General features: G+C 43.6%; 1 protein-coding gene across 1 annotated transcript; it reads right to left on the bottom strand.

The window, feature by feature from the left end:
• Positions 1 to 1559: 1559 nt before the first annotated feature.
• LOC139422424 (glycogen synthase kinase-3 beta-like) lies at positions 1560 to 21144 on the bottom strand. The gene is made up of 10 exons (XM_071173609.1): positions 20753 to 21144; positions 15453 to 15640; positions 12174 to 12257; positions 11938 to 12048; positions 8032 to 8162; positions 7548 to 7752; positions 5441 to 5536; positions 5109 to 5295; positions 4361 to 4438; positions 1560 to 4145 (listed from the first exon to the last, which is right to left on the bottom strand). The coding sequence occupies exons 1-10, from the start codon at positions 20925 to 20927 to the stop codon at positions 4081 to 4083; spliced, it is 1320 nt and encodes a 439-aa protein (XP_071029710.1). The 5' UTR covers positions 20928 to 21144; the 3' UTR covers positions 1560 to 4080.
• Between the last annotated feature and the right edge of the window lie 486 nt (positions 21145 to 21630).

Genomic DNA, 21630 nt, shown 5'->3' with positions numbered 1-21630 from the left:
GTCTGTCCTCCTCATTCCCTCTCCTGTTTCTAGAGACACTTGCCAGTCTCACTGAGCTACTGCTGTGGAGCTGATGGAGCTAAGCGGGTCAGACAAGGCTTCTTCCTGCTAATTCAGTAGTGTTGCCGCCTGGACCTGAGGGGCAGATTTAAAGTAAAATGTTCACTAGATAAAATGTTCACTAGTTCACTAGATAAAATGTTCACTAGTTCACTAGATTTCTCTAAAGCACATTTTCTGTTGAATATAGAAAAAAACAGATGCAGCCAAAAGGTTCAGAAACACCTGGTGGCAAAATGAAATCCTGCCCTCCTTGGCAATCCAGGTTGAATCATGTTGGATGGAAAAGTTAGAACTAAGAACCCCTCTGAGACCAGTCCACAGGAAAGACAGGTTTGAAGTGTGTACTGATCTACAAGCTCTAGAATAGTTATGGAATAGTTCAAGGGTATTATATCTGTGACATATCAAGTCTCACCAGATATCAACTGGGCTCTTAAAAGCAGAAACAGGGGGATCCATCATAGGACAACACCATCAAATGTACAGATTAAAATATTAAGAATATTATGATCTGCCTGCCTATTAATCTGCCTATGATGCCCACCAATTCATGAGCCAATGACACCTGGCCACCACCCTCCCTTTGGCTCTCCCAGCTGTAATTTCATTAACTAAAGAGGCATAACACTTCATGAAACAAGGTATCATTTCACTGACATTTGTGTGGTTTCGATAACTATTTTAATTTCATCCTTCCGAGCCATTTGAGTGGCCTTTCATTAGTGATTCTCCTCCATGATCCTAGCTGTGCCAACGTTCATGATATACTACGGTCTCTCATGCAATATTGCTTTGATCGGAGTAGTAAATGTCAGATACTACTACAGTTCAAATTGTTGTCAATGGGGTTTAACTCTACATGACATTTGTTGAAGTGACTATTTGTTTCCATTTGATTAAAATGCTCTTTCTAGTGGACTTATTTGACCCTAGTGCTTTCCTCAGTAGTATCCTTTCAGATTAGTGGGCTGAAAAGGAAGCTACTCACATTGATGGGCCCCCCATGGGGGAGGGGGGCATAAAGCATGGTGTCATGAGTGACAGGCAGATTGCATCTGGCATTGCTAGTTGAGAAGAGAGTGAGAGATGGATCAGTCAGCTCCACCCCTCCTCCTGATGGATGGCTCATTGGCCTCCTCACAGATAAATCCGCTGTGGAAACATTCTATAAAACCTAAGTGCCTTATGGCATTCTGGCCCCTGCTCTGCCGTCAGCTGCCTGATTACTACCATTCAGACTTCATTTGCATTAAATAAATGCCATTACTACTTATTGGTGTGTCATTTAACTTAAGGCCTGTGTAGTATAAACACGCCTAAGTTTTAATGTTCCTCATTAAGTTAATCATAAATGAGATGTCTGTCTGCAACTAGCAGCCAAAACAGTCAAGTACGCTGGTCAATAAATGCAGATTGTTTTAGTGCTATTCACACCTGACACTACATAAATTGATGGTGTGAATTCACACTTCCATTCTTTAGAACATGAGACCAGGGCAGTTTCATCACTTTATTCATAAGTTGATTTATACCAACAAACAAAAACAGTCTCTCTCCGTCCCCCCCTCTCTCGCATCCACTTCAAAACCATTCCGTTCCCACCAGTGATGTGGTATGACCCTTGTGCAGGGCCATAAAGATCAGGATCACAACAAATTAAAACCAACTTGTGCCAGGAAAATAAAACACAAAAATAACATTGTTTTCCTAAAATGAAGAGCTAAGATTTTTTTTTAAATGTATCCACGGTCTCCCAACTCACACTTCTGTAAGATTTGTCAGTTCTTTCATCCATTCATTAAATTCAATCACTCATTCATGTAATCACAGACAGAAGTAACAGGTTAAACCCATTACACAAAACACATGGGACACGGGAGAAGGGACATGCCTTGGGACATATTACACAACCCTCCCCACCCAGATACAGCAATATCACCAATAACCCCACATAGGATCAGCCATTTATACTGTTGGGACATCAGCCAGACTACCATAGACGCAGTCATGTGAGAATCCCTTCACATCAATGAAAATAAAATGTAGTTCCACCTACTGGCTAGGATGTGTACTTGCAAATACAGGACCTTTATTGGAAAACACTCCCAAGTTTGGATCAAAGTCCAATAATGTTGGAAGTTGGATTATTTTCCATGACATGGGCATTGATGACTTCTTACAAAATAAACCCGTCGGCCGACAACAAACCCTCCCCAGAGAAACAAAATAAAAAACCCAAAAATACAATAAATAAAGTGATCATAATATTTATGGGGGAAAGGCAACGAGAGAGAAATGGAGGGAGAGAGAATAAAAACGAGAGAAACATTTTGTTCTGTTTTTTCCCCCGAGCCAGGGACTGAAATGAAGTTGTATTTACAGACAGACTGAGGAGAAGGAGCCTGGTCGCTGCTACACCAGCTCCCCTCTGCTAGAGAAAATAAAATGAAATTACAAGAACAATATAATAACAAAAAAAAAAAACTAAATAAAAAAAGGTACTTGATATTTACAGTGAGAGAAAGAGAGGGAAGGAGAGAGTGGGAGAGGCAGAGGAAGGAGGAGAGGAACAGAAGGCTCCAGAAGTGGTTGGGGCATTTACATTTTTTGGGTGCAGGTATTTTTGATCAAACCACCGTTGTTGTGCGGTGATGAGTGGGGAGGGAGAACAGGTGTGGTTGCTCTAACGCATGGTGAACATGCAAGTCTGTTGGTGGGCCAGATGAAAACAAGGTTTAACTGATGATAAATCACTGTGATGCTGTTAGAATCTAGACTTACAAAAACAAGAGTGCTACAGTGGGTTGATTTGGAGATGGAAAAAACCTCATTCACACACAAGCGCACTAACACTTAAGACCTCCCCTACATGCAGTGTAATTGTGCATCTAGACTGAATTGAGGAAAAATTAGAAAGGGAGGAGTGAAAGTGCCAAGTACTTTCAAAGTTGATGTGACAGAGCTTTGGTTCATGTACGGCTATGACGTGCTACAACGGCTATATGGCCATTGGTGTACAGGTGTGACTGGAGGAGCCCTACCCCTCCCTATACACAGGTTGCATATCTCCACTGCACAAGAGATGCAGCGGGCCCCTACAGCTCCGCTCTACTCCCCTTTAGAGATGTGCAAAGGTTACTTCTCACCAACACATGTCTCCAGCTAAACTGACTGGGACAAGAGCTTATAGAAACTGAATATGTACATTCCATTCTTTTAAAAAAGGTCCCTCTTATTCAAATAAAAGACATTAAGACTTTCACTTCGATGTTTCTTCTTAGAAACAGTTTAATAAAACAGCTAGCGGTTTCCGCCTTTGGATTATTTTTGAATCACCTGTGTGATAAAAGCTTCTATTAAAAAAATTAAAATAAAAAAAAATCACCTCATCGAATTTAAAATGCCAGTTCCATTTGCTGCTGTTTGGTATCCAATTTAATAAAACAAATAAAAACACAGTTCTTCAATTTTCAGAACTAATTAACACTTTGGACTCGGTTTAGGAGTAATGTCTTGGTAGATGAACACCTCCATTCCCCAGAGTTTTCCCATTGGCTGCAGGGACTGATCTGTCCTCTGACCACGTGACCATTTGGTTTTTAACCTCAATGGAAGATTGTCCTAAACTGTCTGAACTGAAACAGGCTTCAGTTGATGCATCCCATTCACTGGCATACATCACTAAAACAAAATGCACTTTCAAATAAATATGTTTTTTTTAAAAAAAGGGATACAATTTGATTAGCAGAGATTATAATACAGAATAGCTTTTGTCAGATTCACCCATCTTCTACAACCCAACAGTCACTGGACTACTGCCACCAACAGATATTTTTTTAGACCCATAATGGGAATATTCATGGGATAATAGATGACTTTGTAGTATTGTTGTTGTATGTGTGCGTGTATAGTTGTCTTTTGAAGTTTGGATCTAAGGGTGGGTGGAAGAGTAGTAAGAGAGGGATGGGGTTGAGAGGAAAAGGGGAAAGACAGGGTGAATGGGGGACGGGGGGGGGTTCAGGTGCTGTTGATGGATCCAGGTACTGAGCTGGGCTGGGCGGTACTGTCCGACACACTGCCATCTGGTGGAGGGAGAGACAGGACATCAGATACACACCACACTAAACACTTCACCATCAGGTCAATGTTTTTAGTATGTTGGGTTTAACATCCAAACACATCAATATTCAATTAAAAAGGCTGTTAAATGTTGATTTGAAGCTATATCCCCTATCTTAGTCCTGTAAATATGTAGTCATCTAATAAGCATGTATCGGGTTGGCTGTGCTGTACATACCGTGTGAGGCAGGTGATGTCTGTGCGCGAGCGTGAGGAGGAATGAGTGTGGAGTTCAACTGGGGCTGGATAGACAGCTCTGCGAGTGAGAGAGAGAGATCATACTACACACACAGGATACTCAACATACACGCTTCAGACTTACTCTGGAAAACTGAGGGAGGACCAGAGGGCTTGGCTACTGACTGAGGGAGGGCAAAACAGAGGGGAGAGGGCATGGCTACTGACCGAGGGAGGGTCAAACAGAGGGGAGAGGGCATGGCTACTGACCGAGGGAGGGTCAAACAGAGGGGAGAGGGCATGGCTACTGACCGAGGGAGGGTCAAACAGAGGGGAGAGGGCATGGCTACTGACCGAGGGAGGGTCAAACAGAGGGGAGAGGGCATGGCTACTGACCGAGGGAGGGTCAAACAGAGGGGAGAGGGCATGGCTACTGACCGAGGGAGGGTCAAACAGAGGGCTTGGCTACTGACCGAGGAAGGGTCAAACAGAGGGGAGAGGGCATGGCTACTGACCGAGGGAGGGTGAAACAGAGGGCTTGGCTACTGACCGAGGAAGGGTCAAACAGAGGGGAGAGGGCATGGCTACTGACCGAGGGAGGGTGAAACAGAGGGCTTGGCTACTGACCGAGGAAGGGTCAAACAGAGGGGAGAGGGCTTGGCTACTGACTGAGGGAGGGCCAAACAGAGGAGGGCATGGCTACTGACTGAGGGAGGGCCAAACAGAGGAGGGGAGGGCAGTGGACTCACCGACGGGGCTGAAGTTGAAGAGGAGGGGAAGTTCTCGTCCGCTGGGCAGACGGGCAGTGGGCTGGCGCAGCTCTTCGAAGAAGGCGTGGGCGCAGGCCTCCAGGGGGGACAGCCTGGTCACAGGGGTGTACTCTAACAGACGGGAACACAGGGAGATGGCCTCTGGGGGGGTACGCGGCTTAAACACCTGACAGGGAGAAAAAAGGGCATCTTGTTTGACTCATTTGGGCTGTCTTATCTGTTCCATTTCAAAATGTTCTCTCTCTAATATGGATCCCAATGGAAGACAATGGTGTTAAGGCTATTTAAATAGAACTGAGGGCAGAGAGTACCTTTGTCCAGGGGTGTGCTTTGATCTGGGGGAATTTGAACTCTGTGTAGTTGGGGTTCATCTCTCGGATCTGCTCTCTCGTCGGAGTCCCCAAAACCTGGAAGAGTGAAAGATGCATGAAGTTTCTCCAAGATCCCTTCTACCGCCAACATAGACCTACACTCCTACCGCCGCCAACATAGACCTACGCTCCTACCGCCGCCAACATAGGCCTACGCTCCTACCGCCGCCAACATAGGCCTACGCTCCTACCGCCGCCACCAACATACAGTGCCTTGCAAAAGTATTCACCCCACCTTGGAATTTGTCCTATTTTGTTGCATTACAACCTGTAATTTAAAAGGTATTTTTTATTTGGATTTCATGTAATGACATACACAAAAGTGAAAATTGGTGAAGTGAAAAATAATAACTTGTTTCAAAATATATATATATATTTAAAACTGAAAAGTGGTTGGTGCATATGTATTCACCCCCTTTGCTATGAAGCCCCTAAGTAAGCTCTGTCGCATGATCTGTCACATGATCTCAGTATATATACACCTGTTCTGAAAGGCCCCAGAGTCTGCAACACCACTAAGCAAGGGACACCATGAATACCAAGGAGCTCTCCAAACACGGAGCACCATTAAATCCATTGTTTAAAAAATGGAAAGAATATGGCACAACAAGCCTGCCAAGAGCGGGCCACCCACCAAAACTCACAGACCAGGCAAGGAGGGCATTAATCAGAGGCAACAAAGAGACCAAAGATAACCCTGAAGGAGCTGCATAGTTCCACAGCGGAGATTGGAGTATCTGTCCATAGGACCACAGCCATGCTGACCAGACCAGGCACGTCACATGCGCGAGCGTTGCAAAATACATTTAGAAATCCACGTTATTCAATTATTGCACCCACACTGCTCGCGAGCGTCTGCGATGCCAAGGGCTAAAATGGAACTCCTAATTCTGACGCAGATCGCGCTGCAAGTCCTGCCTCTCCCTTCTCATTGGTTTATAGAAGCAGGTACCCACGTGCCATCTCCTCATTGGTTATACCCACATGGGTGATTGAAAGACAAAATGTTTTGCCGGTTCTCTTGGTAAAAGTGTAGATGCCAATCACCATATAAGTTCAAAGATGAAAAAGCCTGGAAGGAGGAGAGATGACGAGAAACGTTTCGGTTGGCCGTTTTATGTGTGGAATAATTGTCAGAGTAGAGGACCTTGTGCATTTCAGGTAAAATAACAATTCAATGTTTATATCCCAGGAAAAATTAGCTAGCAACAGCAAGCTAGCTAAATAGGACAAATTCTCTAGCAAGTGCAAGCTAACTAGCCATACATGTTTAATGCTTTTTGACCTGTCCCCAAATTAATGTCACTGGTTTTGATATTTTAACCTGCGTGTCGTGATCGCGTCTGGTGTAGGGGGAAAAAAATAATTTATGCACGATGGCGCACACGCGCAGCCGGTTTGGGTTCCGTGTAAGCCGTACACTCCACAGAGCTGGGCTTTACGGAAGAGTGCCAAAAGGCATGTGGGAGACTCCCCAAACATATGGAAGAAGGTACTCTGGTCAGATGAGGCTAAAATTGAGCTTTTTGGCCATCAAGGAAAACGATATGTCTGGGGCAAACCCAACACCTCGCTTCACCCCAAGAACATAATTTTTCCATCGGCAGGGACTGGGAAACTGATCATAATTGAAGGGATGATGGATGGCGCTAAATACAGGGAAATTCTTGAGGAAAACCTGTTCTAGTCTTCCAGATATTTGAAACTGGAACAGAGGTTCACCTTCCAGCAGGACAATGACCCTAAGCATACTGCTAAGCAACACTCGAGTGGTTTAAGGGGATTAAGGGGAAACATTTCAAATGTCTTGGAATGGCCTAGTCAAAGCCCAGACCTTAATCCAATTGAAAATGGGGGGGGGCATCCAAATAGGAAAAATGTCAAGGGGGTGAATACTTTTGCAAGCCATTGTAGACCTACACTCCTACCGCCAAAATAGACCCTACACTCCTACCGCCAACATAGACCTACGCTCCTACCGCCGCCAACATCCTACACTCTTCTTTCCATCTCCCACCCCAAAAGTTTGGTGTCCCCTCTTCTCTACCTTGATGATCTCTACCAGTTGGTCCACTCCACTGTCCCCGGGGAAGATGGGCTGTCCCAGCAGCAGTTCGGCCAGCACGCAGCCCGCTGACCAGATGTCAATGTTGGACGTGTAGTCCGTGGCGCCAAAGATGAGCTCAGGGGCACGGTAGTACCGCGAGCAGATATAGGACACGTTGGGCTCCCCGCGAACAAGCTGCTTAGCACTGGTGACAAGAGGGGGAGAGAGGTGGTCATTCAGAGAAAAAGACATTGAAACAGATCGATTTAGACAGACTGAGCAGTAAGGTGGTATTTACACATGCAGCCCAATACTGAATATTTTTTTGACCAATCAGATCTGACAAATATCTGAAAGGACAAATTAGTGGAAAAAATATCAGAAGAATTGAGCTGCCTGTGTAAACGCAGCCTAAGAAACACAGACACAGGCAGAGACATTCAGAGATGGCCAGAGATGCTCACTGACAGACAGGCAGACTAACCTGCCGAAGTCACAGAGTTTGAGGATGGCTGTCTCGGGGTCCACCAGCAGGTTCTGGGGTTTGATGTCTCTGTGACACACGCCCTGGGAATGGATATAGGCCAGACTGCGGAACAGCTGGTACATGTACACCTGGAGGGAGAACACAGGACACATGATGTTAACATATACAAACACTTCAGGTGTGGAAAGTATGTTTAAAAAATAATTCTATAAGAAATAAGCACACACACAGTTAGCAGCACAGCAGACAGTAACAGCACCGATCATCATAATCCCCTCCATTACTACTACTAGTCATGCCAAGTGTCCAGACTGTCTACTGTCAGTTACGAACTTCACTGCACTCAGAACAGTCAAACATTCTGGATGTATGCAACTTACTCAAAACACATTGCAACAACTTGTGGGTTCTCTGCTCTAGACATGCCAGTACAATGCTCCCATTGCAAAGCTTAGAGCTAGCATAGCAGAAAATGTGACTGTGTGTGTGTAAGGGTTTCTGGCTGTCTGAGTGTGCGTGTGTTGGGGTCTCTCTGTTGGGTCGTTAGCTGTGTTATTGGGCACACGGTAGACAGACGGGTGTTGAAGGGGACGCGGGTACCCGGCTGTGGCAGAGGGGCAGATTTGGAGGGAAACGAGCTTAATTGCACACCACAGAAAGAGCATGGGGGGCAGAGAAGTGATGGAGAAACTTTTTTTTATTTTTTATTACTAGTGATACATTTATTACATCCAATTTTTAATTATTAAGTGGCTAGAGATTTGAGTCAGTATGTTGGCAGTGTTAGTGATGGCTGTTTAACAGTCTGATGGCCTTGAGATTGAAGCTGTTTTTCAGTCTCTCGGTCCCTGCTTTGATGCACCTGTACTGACCTCGCCTTCTGGATGATAGCGGGGTGAACAGGCAGTGACTCAGGTGGTTGTTGTCCTTGATTATCTTTTTGGCCTTCCTGTGACATCGGGTGGTGTAGGTGTCCTGGAGGGCAGGTAGTTTGCACCCGGTGATGCGTTGTACAGACCGCACTACCCTCTGGAGAGCCTTCCGGTTATGGGCGGAGCAGCTGCCGTACCAGGCGGTGAGACAGCCTGACAGGATGCTCTCGATTGTGCATCTGTAAAAGTTTGAGTGTTGTTGGTGACAAGCCAATTTCTCCAGCCTCCTGAGGCCTCCTGACGCTGTCTGTGTGGGTGGACCATTTCAGTTTGTCCATGATGTGTACGCTGAGGAACTTAACTTTCCACCTTCTCCACTACTGTCCCTCTGCTGTTTCCTGAAGTCCACAATCATCTCCTTTGTTTTGTTGACGTTGAATGTGAGGTTATTTTCCTGACACCACACTCCGAGGGCCCTCACCTCCTCCCTGTAGGCCGTCTTGTCATTGTTGGTAATCAAGTCTACCGCTGTAGTGTCGTCTGCAAACATGATGATTGAGTTGAGAACGCACCCTTGTGGGGTCCTAGTGTTGAGGATCAGCGGGGTGGAGATGTTTCCTACCCTCACCACCTGGGGGTGTCCCGTCAAAGACCAGGACCCAGTTACACAGGGTGGGGTCAAGACCCAGGGTCTGGAGCTTAATGACGAGTTTGGAGGGTACTATGGTGTTAAATGCTGTAGTTGATGAACAGCATTCTTACATAGATATTCCTCTTGTCCAGATGGGTTAGGGCCGTGTGCAGTGTGATTGCAATTGTGTCGTCTGTGGACCTATTGGGGCGGTAAGCAAATTGGAGTGGGTCTAGTGTGTCAGGTAGGGTGGAGGTGATATGATCCTTGACTGGTCTCTCAAAGCACTTCATGATGACGGAAGTGAGTGGTCGTTTAGCTCAGTTACCTTTGTCTTCTCACTTCTGTTTACTGTTTATTTAACTTGCTTTGGAAGTGTAAATACGTAGCCCCTTTGAATTGGAGAGAGAAAGGGACTGAAGAGTAGTAAGGGAACAAGGAGAGAGGGAGTGTAAGGGAAGGAAGAGGTGGATAAAGAGAGAGTAGGGAGGGATGAGAGGAGCACAGGGAGAGGTGGAGAGGAGTGTAGAGATGCTGAGTGAGGGCAGTGTGTGTGTTTATGATCAGTATGCATCTCCACACCACAGGAGAGAGCAGCAGGGTGGGCTGAGGCAAATGGGCCATAAGACACAGATAGTCCTCTCTGCTGCCACGGGGCATAGCACACACACACACACACACACACACAAAGCTAACACACAACGTAAGTGCCCTTTAAACACACAACCAAGCATATGGCAAACAGAGAAAGTTGGTTTCTCTCTCTCAAATTTGTCCAATTCTAAAACACTGAAGTAGGTATTGTCCCCAAAAAATCTGATGTAGGAAAAGAGGGGATCTGATGTAGGAAAAGAAGAGAATGGAGGAGTTTGAAAAGAGGTGACAGACAAAGACTACCGGAGGTCAGTGAAGAGTCAGAGCAGAGAGAACATAACATCAATGAGTTCTCCTCATCAGATAAGAGTCCTATATTCAAATACAGTACCATTTAGGGTTGGGCGGTACCCATACATCATCATACTGTCCTTCTCTCATGGCGGGATTTACAGTATTACCTGTTTAGTACACAAGGGGGAGCCACAAAACACACAAAAAAGCCTGTTGGGCATCTATTATTAGAACGCTAACAAAATGAGTTCAAGTAATGGCAAATTTCCATGGAGGCTGCTACCTAAATATGCTAACGAGCGCAAACGAAAATAAAGTAATTGCAAAGACCTGCAATCCGGCGCATAAAGTTATACATTAGGTAGGCGCTACCGAATATAATTTTTGGTGAATTTGGACATTTACAAGCAAATGTGAACTAAATACATTGTACAAACAAAGTTGACGCATGCTTATCTGAAGGAAGAACAGTACTGGCTCTGGAGCAGCATGTGAACACGTTGTGCAGTCGCTAGGGCAACGGGCCCGTCTGCTCTACCTGGAGAGGATGATATAATGTTAAACTTAGGTGTCGCGTTCATGAAGAATTCTGCATTCAGGAAAAATAGTAATATATTGCTATGTAATTTCTGCTCGGCCTCAGATCAACATTGTGCTTCAGTTGCACTTGTCCACTGGGATGAGAACTCACTAAGGGCATTCTATCAGCAGACAGCGCTCTGATGTGTAGCTACTTTTCCTCAGTGTAACCAGCCTACTTCTCTCCTGTAAAACGCAAGATTCAATTCAAGCAAAACATTTGGAAATGTAGCCAGCTACATTGTTTCTATGGTAAACATTAGAAATATGACAGCCATGCATTGGTTTTGCAAGAAATACCTTGCTTTTTCATTGTAAGCTCATTTACAATGTCAGCCAAATAGCTTTGCACTTCTGTTGTCATCTGATGAAAATGAAGCACATTTCTGCAGAACTAATGTATTTTCTGGGAAGGAAAACTATAGGTGCATGTCCCTAATCACTCTTGAGGGGGAAAAAAAACAGTTAATCAATAAACAGCTGGACTCACTTGCTCCCGTTGTGCCATTTACAAAAACAAACACGTGACTGGCTTTCTGGGGAACTACGGTAGGCTTCATAATGTAAAATACCGTGACAGTTGAAATGAAGATCGCAATCCGCTTCATCTCCTAATGTATTGCACAAGTTGACTGCAGGTATTTACTTAAAAAAATAGCTACAAATATGAACATTTATTGAAAAACTTCATTTCCAAATACCCCGGTATACCGCCCAAGCCTAGTACCATTTCATTTAAATAGAGAACTCTGCCTATAGCAGCATGGAGCTTAAAGAGGAACAATGGAGGGGTGATAGGGCAAGCGAGAGATGAAGAGACTGAGTGAGAAAATGTGAGCGCGAAAATAAAAAAATGACAGAGAGAACGAGGATAAAAAGGGAGGGAAAGTAATAAGAGAAACATGGGAAGAGAAGAAGTAGTGAGTGCATTACCTTGACGTATATAATGGGGATGGTGGTCTTGGCCTTGTTGAAGTGCCGGGCCACCCTGTACACCGTCTCTGGGACAAAGTCCAGCACAAGGTTCAGATACACCTCATCTTTCTGTAAGGGGAAAACAATAGGAGAAGAGCAATGTTCTTCAATACATTTTTTGACAAGTCTGGATTTTTCTTAAACGTGAAAATGTCATGTTGTTCCCAATACCTGGTAGTGTGACTTGTACATACCTTGTCCCCACTGGAGTAGAAAAAGTAACGTAGTCTGACTATGTTGCAGTGGTCCAATTTCCTCATGATCTGTAGTTCTCGGTTCTGGAGTAATTGAAATAGCAAGGGGGTGTAATTTAGGTCTTAAGAATTCATCAATTGAACAGTAGTAACATTGAGTTATGGGGAGAGAACATACAGAAATACATCTGATAGTGTGTGAGTGAGGGGCAATGGTGTGTTTCTGTAGACTGCCAGTGGCAGTGAGTTGCACTGTGTGTGTGTAGACCAGTGTTTCAATTGAGTCACTAAACCGAGTCATGTGCTTGAGTCACAAGTCTAAGGCTAAGTTGAGTTCGAGTCACCAATGGTGAAGTCCGTGCTCAAGTCCTGATCCAAGTGCTCAAATCTGAATCACAGGATTGGAATTTAGCAAAAAATTAACAACGATATTGGTTTGTGCATATTAAAAAAAATTGAAAGCAAAAGTTACAAGTCGGGGTTCTTTAGACATATTTGGTATTTTGGTTACTAATGTTTTTTGCTCGCTTGTATTGCCGGCTTGCTAGCTCGATGCTCGTATGTTGCTAGAGTGGCTCCTCTTGATTTGGCTCGGATTTGGTAGAAGAAATCTGCCCAGCAACAACTAGCGGCGGTCTGGTGGGAAGATTTTTATGTGAGCATTGAAGTAACGCAAAGATTCTCCTCCAGTTGCAGAAAGGTCATAATTGCCTACGATATGCAATAGCCCACGAGTCCTTCATACACAGGATCAAACATTTTATTTTAATAGAATGTTCAATGATGTTTTGAAGGGATGACTGGTCTCTGGACGGAATTGGATATTGCTCCCAAATGATTATTATTTCCAATAATTGTAACATTTTCAGGTCTTGTCTCGGCTTTTGCCCAGCAATTTTTTTTTTGTTCCAGAGTGAAACCCAGAGGAAGACTAGGGAAAGTGGGAGTGTAGAGCGAGACGACAAATTCAAAGAGCCTACTTTTTAATACTCAAGGGGAGAGAGAGACAATTTTTTAGACTTGTTTTCCTTTTAAACTCAGTACTATTGTTTTCAATTTCATAAAGCAGTTTGTGTTTCTTAACCAGGCAAAGCTAAATAGTAGGCTGGTGACTGACTGGTGGTTACAAGGAAGTGAGTCACTTACGATGTGCAGCTTACATACATACCCCTTGATTTATTGTTGTGTTACAGCCCAAATTCAAAATGGATTAACTATTCTTTTCCTCACCCATCTACACACAATATCCTATAATGACAAAATGAAAACATGTATAAAAATATTTTTGGCACATTTATTGACAATGAAATACAGAAATATCTCATTTACATAAGTAAACCACACCCGAGTCAATACTTTGTATAAGCACTTTGACAACGATTCCAGCTGAGAGTCTTTCTGGGTAAGTCACTAAGAGCTTTCCACACCTGGATTGTGCAACGTTTGGCCCTTATTCTTTAAAAAAAATATTCAAGCTCTGTAAAATTGGTTGTTGATCATTGTTAGACAACCATTTTCAGGTCTTGTCGTAGATTTAAGTCAAAGCAGTAACCTGGTCACTCAGGAAGATTCGCTGTCTTCTTGGTAAGCAACTCCAGTGTAGATTTGACCTTGTGTTTTAGGTTATCGTCCTGCTAAAAGGTGAATTTATCTCCCAGTGCCTGGTGGAAAGCAATCTGAAGCAAGTTTCTGATTTTTCCGGTGTTTAGCGCCATTGTCTCTTTTTTTTCAGTAATGTGTTGTACTGTATTCAAGACAAAACGCTAATTGTTACCTCAAATTTTTTGCAGCATCACTTTAGTGCCTTGTATATTTTCCTTCCGTACAGGTTTTTCTTCTCACTCTCAATAAGGTTAATATTGTGGAGTAACTACAATGTTGTTGATCCATCCTCAGTTTTATCCTATCACAACCAACTCCGCAACTGTTATAAAGTCATCATTGCCCTCATGGTGAAATCCCTGAGTGGTTTCCTTCCTCTACGGCAACTGAGTCAGGAAGGACGCCTGTATATTTGTAGTGACTGGGTTTTAGCATTAGTTTAGTTTATTAATTCAACCGTTTAAAAAAACAAGCATGCATAAAAAAAAGTGTATTGATACACCGTCTAAAGTGTAAGTAATAACTTCAATGCTCAAAGGGATATTCAATGTCCGCTACCCATCTACCAATAGGTACCCTTCTTTCCGAGGCATTGGAAAGCCTCCCTGGTCTTTGTGGTTGAATCTGTGTTTGATACTCACTGCTCGACCTTACAGATACAGTGGGGCAAAAAAATTATTTAGTCAGCCACCAATTGTGCAAGTTCTCCCACTTAAAAAGATGAGGCGCCTGTAATTTTCATCATAGGTACACTTCAACTATGACAGACAAAATGAGAAAAGAAAATCCCGAAAATCACATTGCAGGATTTTTAATTAATTTATTTGCAAATTATGATGGAAAATAAGTATTTGTCTGTCATAGTTGAAGTGTACCTATGATGAAAATTACAGGCCTCATCTTTTTAAGTGGGACAATTGGTGGCTGACCAAATACTTTTTTGCCCCACAGTAATTTTAAGTGTGGGGTACAAAGATGAGGTAGTCATTCAAAAATCATGTTAAATACTATTATTGCACACAAAGTGTGCATGCAACTTGTGACCTGTTAAGCACATTTTTACATCTGAACTTTAGGCTTGTCATTACAAAAGGGATTGAATACTTATTGACTCAAGATATTTCAGTTTAACATTTTTATTAATTTGTAAAAATTGTGAAAAACATAATTCTACTGACATTATGGGGTATTGTGTGTAGGCTAGTGACAAAAACATCTACATGTAATTTTCAATTCAGGCTGTAACACAACAAAATGTGGAAAAAGTCAAGGGGTGTGAATACATTCTGAAGGCACCATGATCGGAGGCAGTGCGTGAGCGAAGCCTGCCTTCCTATATGCCCACACTCAGCGTTTGCTTTAGCTACAGCGCACCGTCCGACTTAGGCCGCAGCGCACCGTCCGACGTAGGCCGCGTGTGCCAGTGTGGCGTGTCATTCCCACTGCTAGCTAGAGAACAGAACCCTCAATACTCTGCACACACAGTGCTGCTAATGTTCTGCTTATCATAGTAGCCTATCCAGTCCAAGTACAAATACACGGGAAGGTGAGTCCCAGTCATTAATGGTCAAGTCACAAGTATACATTTATTTATTTAAAATCAGGACTCGAGTACTACAACACTGGCGTAGACTGCCAGTGGAAGTGGGTTGTGCTATGTGTCTGTAGACTCTGTACCTTAAACCTCTTATCCTGCAGAACCTTCTTGATGGCAACCATCTCCTGGCTGTCAATGAGGCGGGCCTGGTACACCACGCCGAAGGAACCATTCCCGATCACCTTGATGTCTGTGTAGGACACCTCCTGCGGGCGGTCTGGACCCTGGCCTGGTGTGGCCACCACAGTCGTCACCTTGCCACTGTCTCCTGGGGGAGAGGTACAGAGGTCAAAACACATTAAGGTACATGACCATTTGGGAAGGGGGCTAAAGGTCCCCAAGTATTTTAGATGTTATCCAGATGCAGTGACACACACACACACACAGACACTGAGAGGACCATGACTCTGGTTTAGAGGCAGGAAACGTAGTGACGGTCACCTCATCCTTTCCCCCAATCCCCTGAGGGGAAACACTAAACAAATGTTCATCACTCCCCCTCCCCCTTTAAATGTCCGTAACCTCGGAAGCCTCTCCACACAGACACATAATACTAGCTGGTAATGAGCTGTAGTAGCTACAGTGAACCACCTCCACCATGCCTCACCTTCCCCGGCTCTCCAGGGGGAGGCTGCACGCCTGGCTGTCACAGCTCTGAACTCCGCTAACCTCTTCACCCCCTCACTACACTGGCCAGTACGGTTTAAATACTAGGACCCTGACAATACGTCAGATCTATAATTATAAACGGAGGGTGCGTTTTTAAAGTGTTTAACAGGGCCATTGTCTGTTAGGGCCAGGACAATATTAGTATTGCGATACTCAGTATCTTGGCAAGGAAACAAAACGCAACGCGGTGGTTTAACTTCTTTAGGAAAAAATGCCTAATGCTGGAAACTAACATGTTGTCATCCATTTTCCAAGCCATAGGGTACAATATTTTACATATAGCAAATTTTCAAAAGACCAAATAGTGGTCTGCTTCATGTGTTCATTGATGACATGGAAAAAAATATCACAATACTGGTATCATCACAGCCCTACTCTCTGTCTGATGTGCGACCTTGTGGAAAGGAAGATTCTCTGAGTTCATACCGCGAGTGACAGTTCTACTTCGGGTCAGACGTGCAGTTCAGCGTGGTGTGTGTGTGAACGGTTGAGGGTGAACTGACTGACACACCAGTAGCACAGACTGTGAAGGGAGGAGAAACACTACAGTAGAGGTAGGGCCTGGAGCCAACGAGCTTGTCAGAGCCTGTGATAACATTGAATGGACAGTACAGTAGCACACCCAGTGAGTGTGTGCACCGGTTCCTGAATTCGCCTGCCTCAACATGACCATGCTTTCTCTAATAACTCTGTATCTCCCAGTTCTACTCTAAAGTCTGACAAGGCCTCTAGAACAAAGCTGTATAAGTGGGTGACTAGCTTAAGATTTGGTTGAGAAGACAAATGTGGATCTTCCTCTGCTGAAGATGGAAATGTATTTAATTTGGATCCTCTAATTGTAAAGCCAGATTTTTTATTGTATTTTTTTTTAGAGGGTGTAAAGCCGGACTTTGTCAGTCTCAGGAATCAGACTGGAAGGGAGGGTGAATGGCAGGAGCTTTTGTTCAGCACTGCTAAAAGCATTAGGTGTGCGCAGTTGATTGATGGATTTAAAGTCAACTCCTATGATGTAGACTAGACACCTCTGGATGTCTGAAAGAGCTGGATGGCGTGTTTTAATAAACACACTGGAGATGCCTTACATAGCTTTTCACATACTAGTATATGTAGGTCATCATAGCTAGTTGTAGATTTCACACTGGGTAGGCATTAGATTAATTGATTAAGCCAAACCAGATCCTTACATGACTCACTAAACTATTCTTCCTTCTGACGTCTCATACGACCAGAGAACGTCATCTGATCTGTAATCATGTGGCTCACAGCGTTTGCGTCTGTGTAGCCCTCTTCTTAAGGAGTGGAGTCAGAGGGGAGTGTTAAATATGAAACAGCAGTGGCATGATAGTCACTAATAGATAGTGATAGTCACACTAATGATGAATGCAAAGATGAGCAGTCAGACAGATCAGTTGTCAGGGAAGTGCTTTGGTTCCTAAAGAGGAAGTTAACACAGGTCTGATGAGTAGGATTGAATGAAAGAGTAAGAGGGAGAGAAGTGATTTCCAGAACATTCAGACTTTAGTCTCAAGTAACTCATCGCTTATTTCTAAATATAAAGCAAGTGAACACAGTCACTAAAAGGATTAGCGATTACACAGCCATGCATTACAAGCAAACATTTATTTATGCCAGAGCTGCAGTATCCTACAAAGTTGACAGAGAGAGGTCGAGAATATTAACCAGATTAGTGGCACTGCCACTTACTCTATATTACGGTGTTCCTCAACTCCAGCCTGGTGGCCCACAACTGCAGTTTTGTTCCAGACCTGGGCCAATTTCCCAAATGCATTTAAAGCCTAAATTGATCTTCGAAGCATAGGATCCTATGGTTCTAACAGTGAACTTAGCCTTAAGATGCTTTTGGGAAACCGGGCCCAGTACTAATATAGACACACCTGATGCAACTAATTCACTGACCATCAAGCCCTTTATTAGTTGAATCAGGTGTAGGTGTGTTAGTGCTGAAACAAATATGTGCAGTCATGTGGGTCCCCAGGATAGGAGCTGAGAACATTAGAGCAGTAGGAAGCTGAGAAACATCAGTAACGCTAAATGCAGCCCCAGGATACTAAGATAATCCTAGTGGCAATTATTGCCTATGACTTGTCTGACACCTTTTTGTCAGACATTTACAACCCTTGATCTTGGCTTTGCACTTCACTTAGACAAGTCAGTGTTACTTCCAGAAACCTAACAGTAGCGTAGCACCTTTGTCATGGTTTCTGGTAGGTCCAGACACCTCCAGACCAGGAACAACGCTTATCAGTGGGCACAACCTTCTAGGAATACAGTACTGTGGTCAGGTGAGACCAAAATCAGACCCCATTCAAAACCGAGGATTACTGTTAGAACACCTGAACAGAGACTGGGCCACTGATGACCTGCTGATTAGGCTAGGTGTTCATGTATACCCTGCTGAACTGAGAAGACATTTGACCAGCACCGTGTATATGCTCGTCATTTATCTGTCGCTCACCTGTTTCCAGTCTTCATCTCCCACCTCCAGCTTATCTTTCCAATGATTCACTCTGCCTTCACCCCCCACCACCACCACCACCCTCCCTGCCTGCCTCAATCTCTCCAGTCAAATCCCTTCACACTGATGCTTCAACATGAGCCCATATGGTTCCATTGGTGAGCTGAGCACATTCACAGTGCAGTCTGAAGTGCCATGGTTGACCCAGGCCGGGTCTTCAGTGATCAGATTGGAAACTGGTATGAAACGGTTATGGTTTTCAACTGAAGGAATGTCAGCGGCAAATACATCTGAATTGATAAAAGTGTTAGTGGGTCCCTATTAAACCTAAAGTCTTACCAAAATATGGGTACACTTTCAACCACCTCCTGACATATGGCAGAGTAGACTAGCTACTGTCCGTTTGACATGGACATTGTGTTGCCACGTTTCTTTAACGGAAAGAAACGGAACAACACAGGGCGGGACCTATATGAATTTGGCCAATAGAAACTCTCGCTTCGTTGCAACATGCAACAGTTTGCAACTGTTTGGACTAATGATGACACCTCAGAAAGTGCACTTGTGGAGCTTAGTGGTTACAAACGGTAAAAGTATACAAATAACAATCATATTTCAACTGCCAATAGAAAATGCACACCAAAGAGAGCGATTCATAGTGCTTCTTCTTGTGCTTGTCTTGACAATTGTAATGCTCCCCAATGAACAGAGTTAAGAAATGATGACTGGTCTAAAATGTCATTTGCATTTTAAATATTTTATTTTTTATTTAACTAGGAGTGGAAAATGTAGAGCTGTGCTTCCCAACCTTTTTTGGTTACTGTATCATCAACTGAATAGTAAGTACCCTTGGTTGGAAACCACTGATGTAGACAAAACCAGGGGCTCAACAACAGCATAAATACATCTGAAGCAACATTTAGGAAAAGTCAGCAATGCAGTTTGAAGATCTGACTCCTCAGAATTACACAGTGAGACAGACATACACACAAAGGTAGAGAGAAGAGCAGACCAAGTTGATGGGTAATCTTTCAACCACCTCCTGACATATTGCAGAGTTGACTTGTTACCTTCTGTTTGATATGGACATTGTGGCGCAATGTTCCAGATTGGGTTTTCCCTAAGTCTGACCATGTCAACACCTCCCTCTCTACCTCCCTCCCTGTAGATATTCTGCCAACACTGCATATCCAAACTACCATTGGGCATACAGTCAATTCCTGTCATTGAACTGGCTGTAAAAATTGGTGCGAATGAGACCCTTTGGAAGAATCCTCAACGTGCGGAAATCTCAATGGAAAGCAATAGGACTTACTATGAACATTATTTGATCTATCAATATATGGACGTGTCAAATTATGCAAATATTAGGACAATCAATCATAGATCTTGAACAATAACGAGATGAGACCAACACATATTGGAAATACGTTGTTATGATAGATACGTAACGGTTCCTTACCACCCGCATTATTGCTTAATCTAAAACGGTTGACCAAAGAACTGCAAAACAAAACTGGACTTGTAACGTTATAAAAATGACATTGACAGACCTTTGACACAGCTGGCTAATTATATTCGTGCCTTGGACAAGCTAACCAAACCAGCACGTAAATCGTTCTTGAACAAATTAGCTAGATTCAAAGCCAATTGGTCAGGGTCACGTTAAGCCATATCGTATAAATTCTCAATATTTTACGTTATGTGAACTTCGTTTCCCTAAATAGCATATATAGCTGTTAGCTAAGTTACCTGTCTAACGTTAGCTAGCTAACTAAGCAACCAGCTACATAACTTTCAATGCTAATAGCTAAGATTACAGGCTAACTAGCTAAATGAGGACGACGGTCAACCTCGTTTGATTTCACCTAGGTAGGTAACGTTACCGTTGATGCCCGGTTTCCAATCTGGCTTCCAACTAAAAATATCACCGAAATTTGGTTCCATTCTATTTTCACCAATTTCTCCCCTGTTTCTAACATCGTATAGACGTTTCGCCTCAAATGCTATTCTAGTTAACGTTAGCTAGATTTGCCACAATCAAAGCCCGGCTTGATCCCACTATCCCTTCTACAAAAACATACATAGCCTAGCCAGCTAGCTAGGTTTGCTTCTAGAAATGATAACATCGACAGTTTTATCAATTTGTTTAGTTAGATACTTCGTTTAAATTACCAGTACACACATATATATATCCCGATCCCTTCGTTTTTTTGTTCAATTAGCTAAACTCACGGGCTAGTTTCAAATTTCCGAAGCCAGTCGAGCTGCTCCCTGTGGCCTGTGAAGCCCCAGATTTTCCTGCAGAAATCCCTCCGGTAACAGACGATCCGGCGGCGGCTGAAACGGCTCCGGGAGCCCCTGGAGGCTCAGCAAACGAGCTGGTCCTGGGCCGCCCGCTGCCGCTCATATCTATGTGCGCTAAAGCCGGGGCAGGGGAAAAGTTTGTTGCGATTTAAAGCCAAGCAGGCACAGGGTTGACCTATCCTTTCTAAAGTAGTCGTTACAAATTTAACTGCATTGGTAGCATATCGTTTTAGCTAGCTTGTACGTCTCCCCCTTTCTTCTTCGCTTGGCACAGTGGTTGGACTTGACGCACAGCAACGCGCTGGCTGATAGCACTGCTTCATGGGTAACGACGTTTTGAGGGTAGATCCAACTGGGGTGTATCCATTACGCCAATTCTGTTGCAAAACGTTTCTTTAACGAAAACAACGGAACGACACAGGGCGGAGCCTACCTGAATTTGGCCAATAGAAACTCTCGCTTCGTTGCAACATGCAACAGTTTGCAACTGTTTGGACTAATGATTACACCCCAAAGTGCACTTGTGGAGCTTAGTGGTTACAAACGGTAGAAGTGTACAAATAAAGATAATATATTTCGTCTTCTAATAGAAAATACACACAGCTTATTCATAGTGCTTCTTATTGTGCTTGTCTTGACCATTTGTAATGCTCCCCAATGAATGGTGAGTGAAGAAATGACTGGTCTAAAATGTAATTTGCATTTAAATATTTTATTTTTTATTTAACTAGGCATTAAGGAGTTGAAAATGTAGAGCAGTGCTTCCCAACCTTTTTTGGTTACTGTATCATAAACGGAATATTACC

The sequence above is a fragment of the Oncorhynchus clarkii genome, chromosome 2 (genome assembly GCF_045791955.1).
Source record: "Oncorhynchus clarkii lewisi isolate Uvic-CL-2024 chromosome 2, UVic_Ocla_1.0, whole genome shotgun sequence".
NCBI classification, from domain to species: Eukaryota; Metazoa; Chordata; class Actinopteri; order Salmoniformes; family Salmonidae; genus Oncorhynchus; species Oncorhynchus clarkii.
This window is presented reverse-complemented; position numbering and strand designations above follow the sequence as displayed.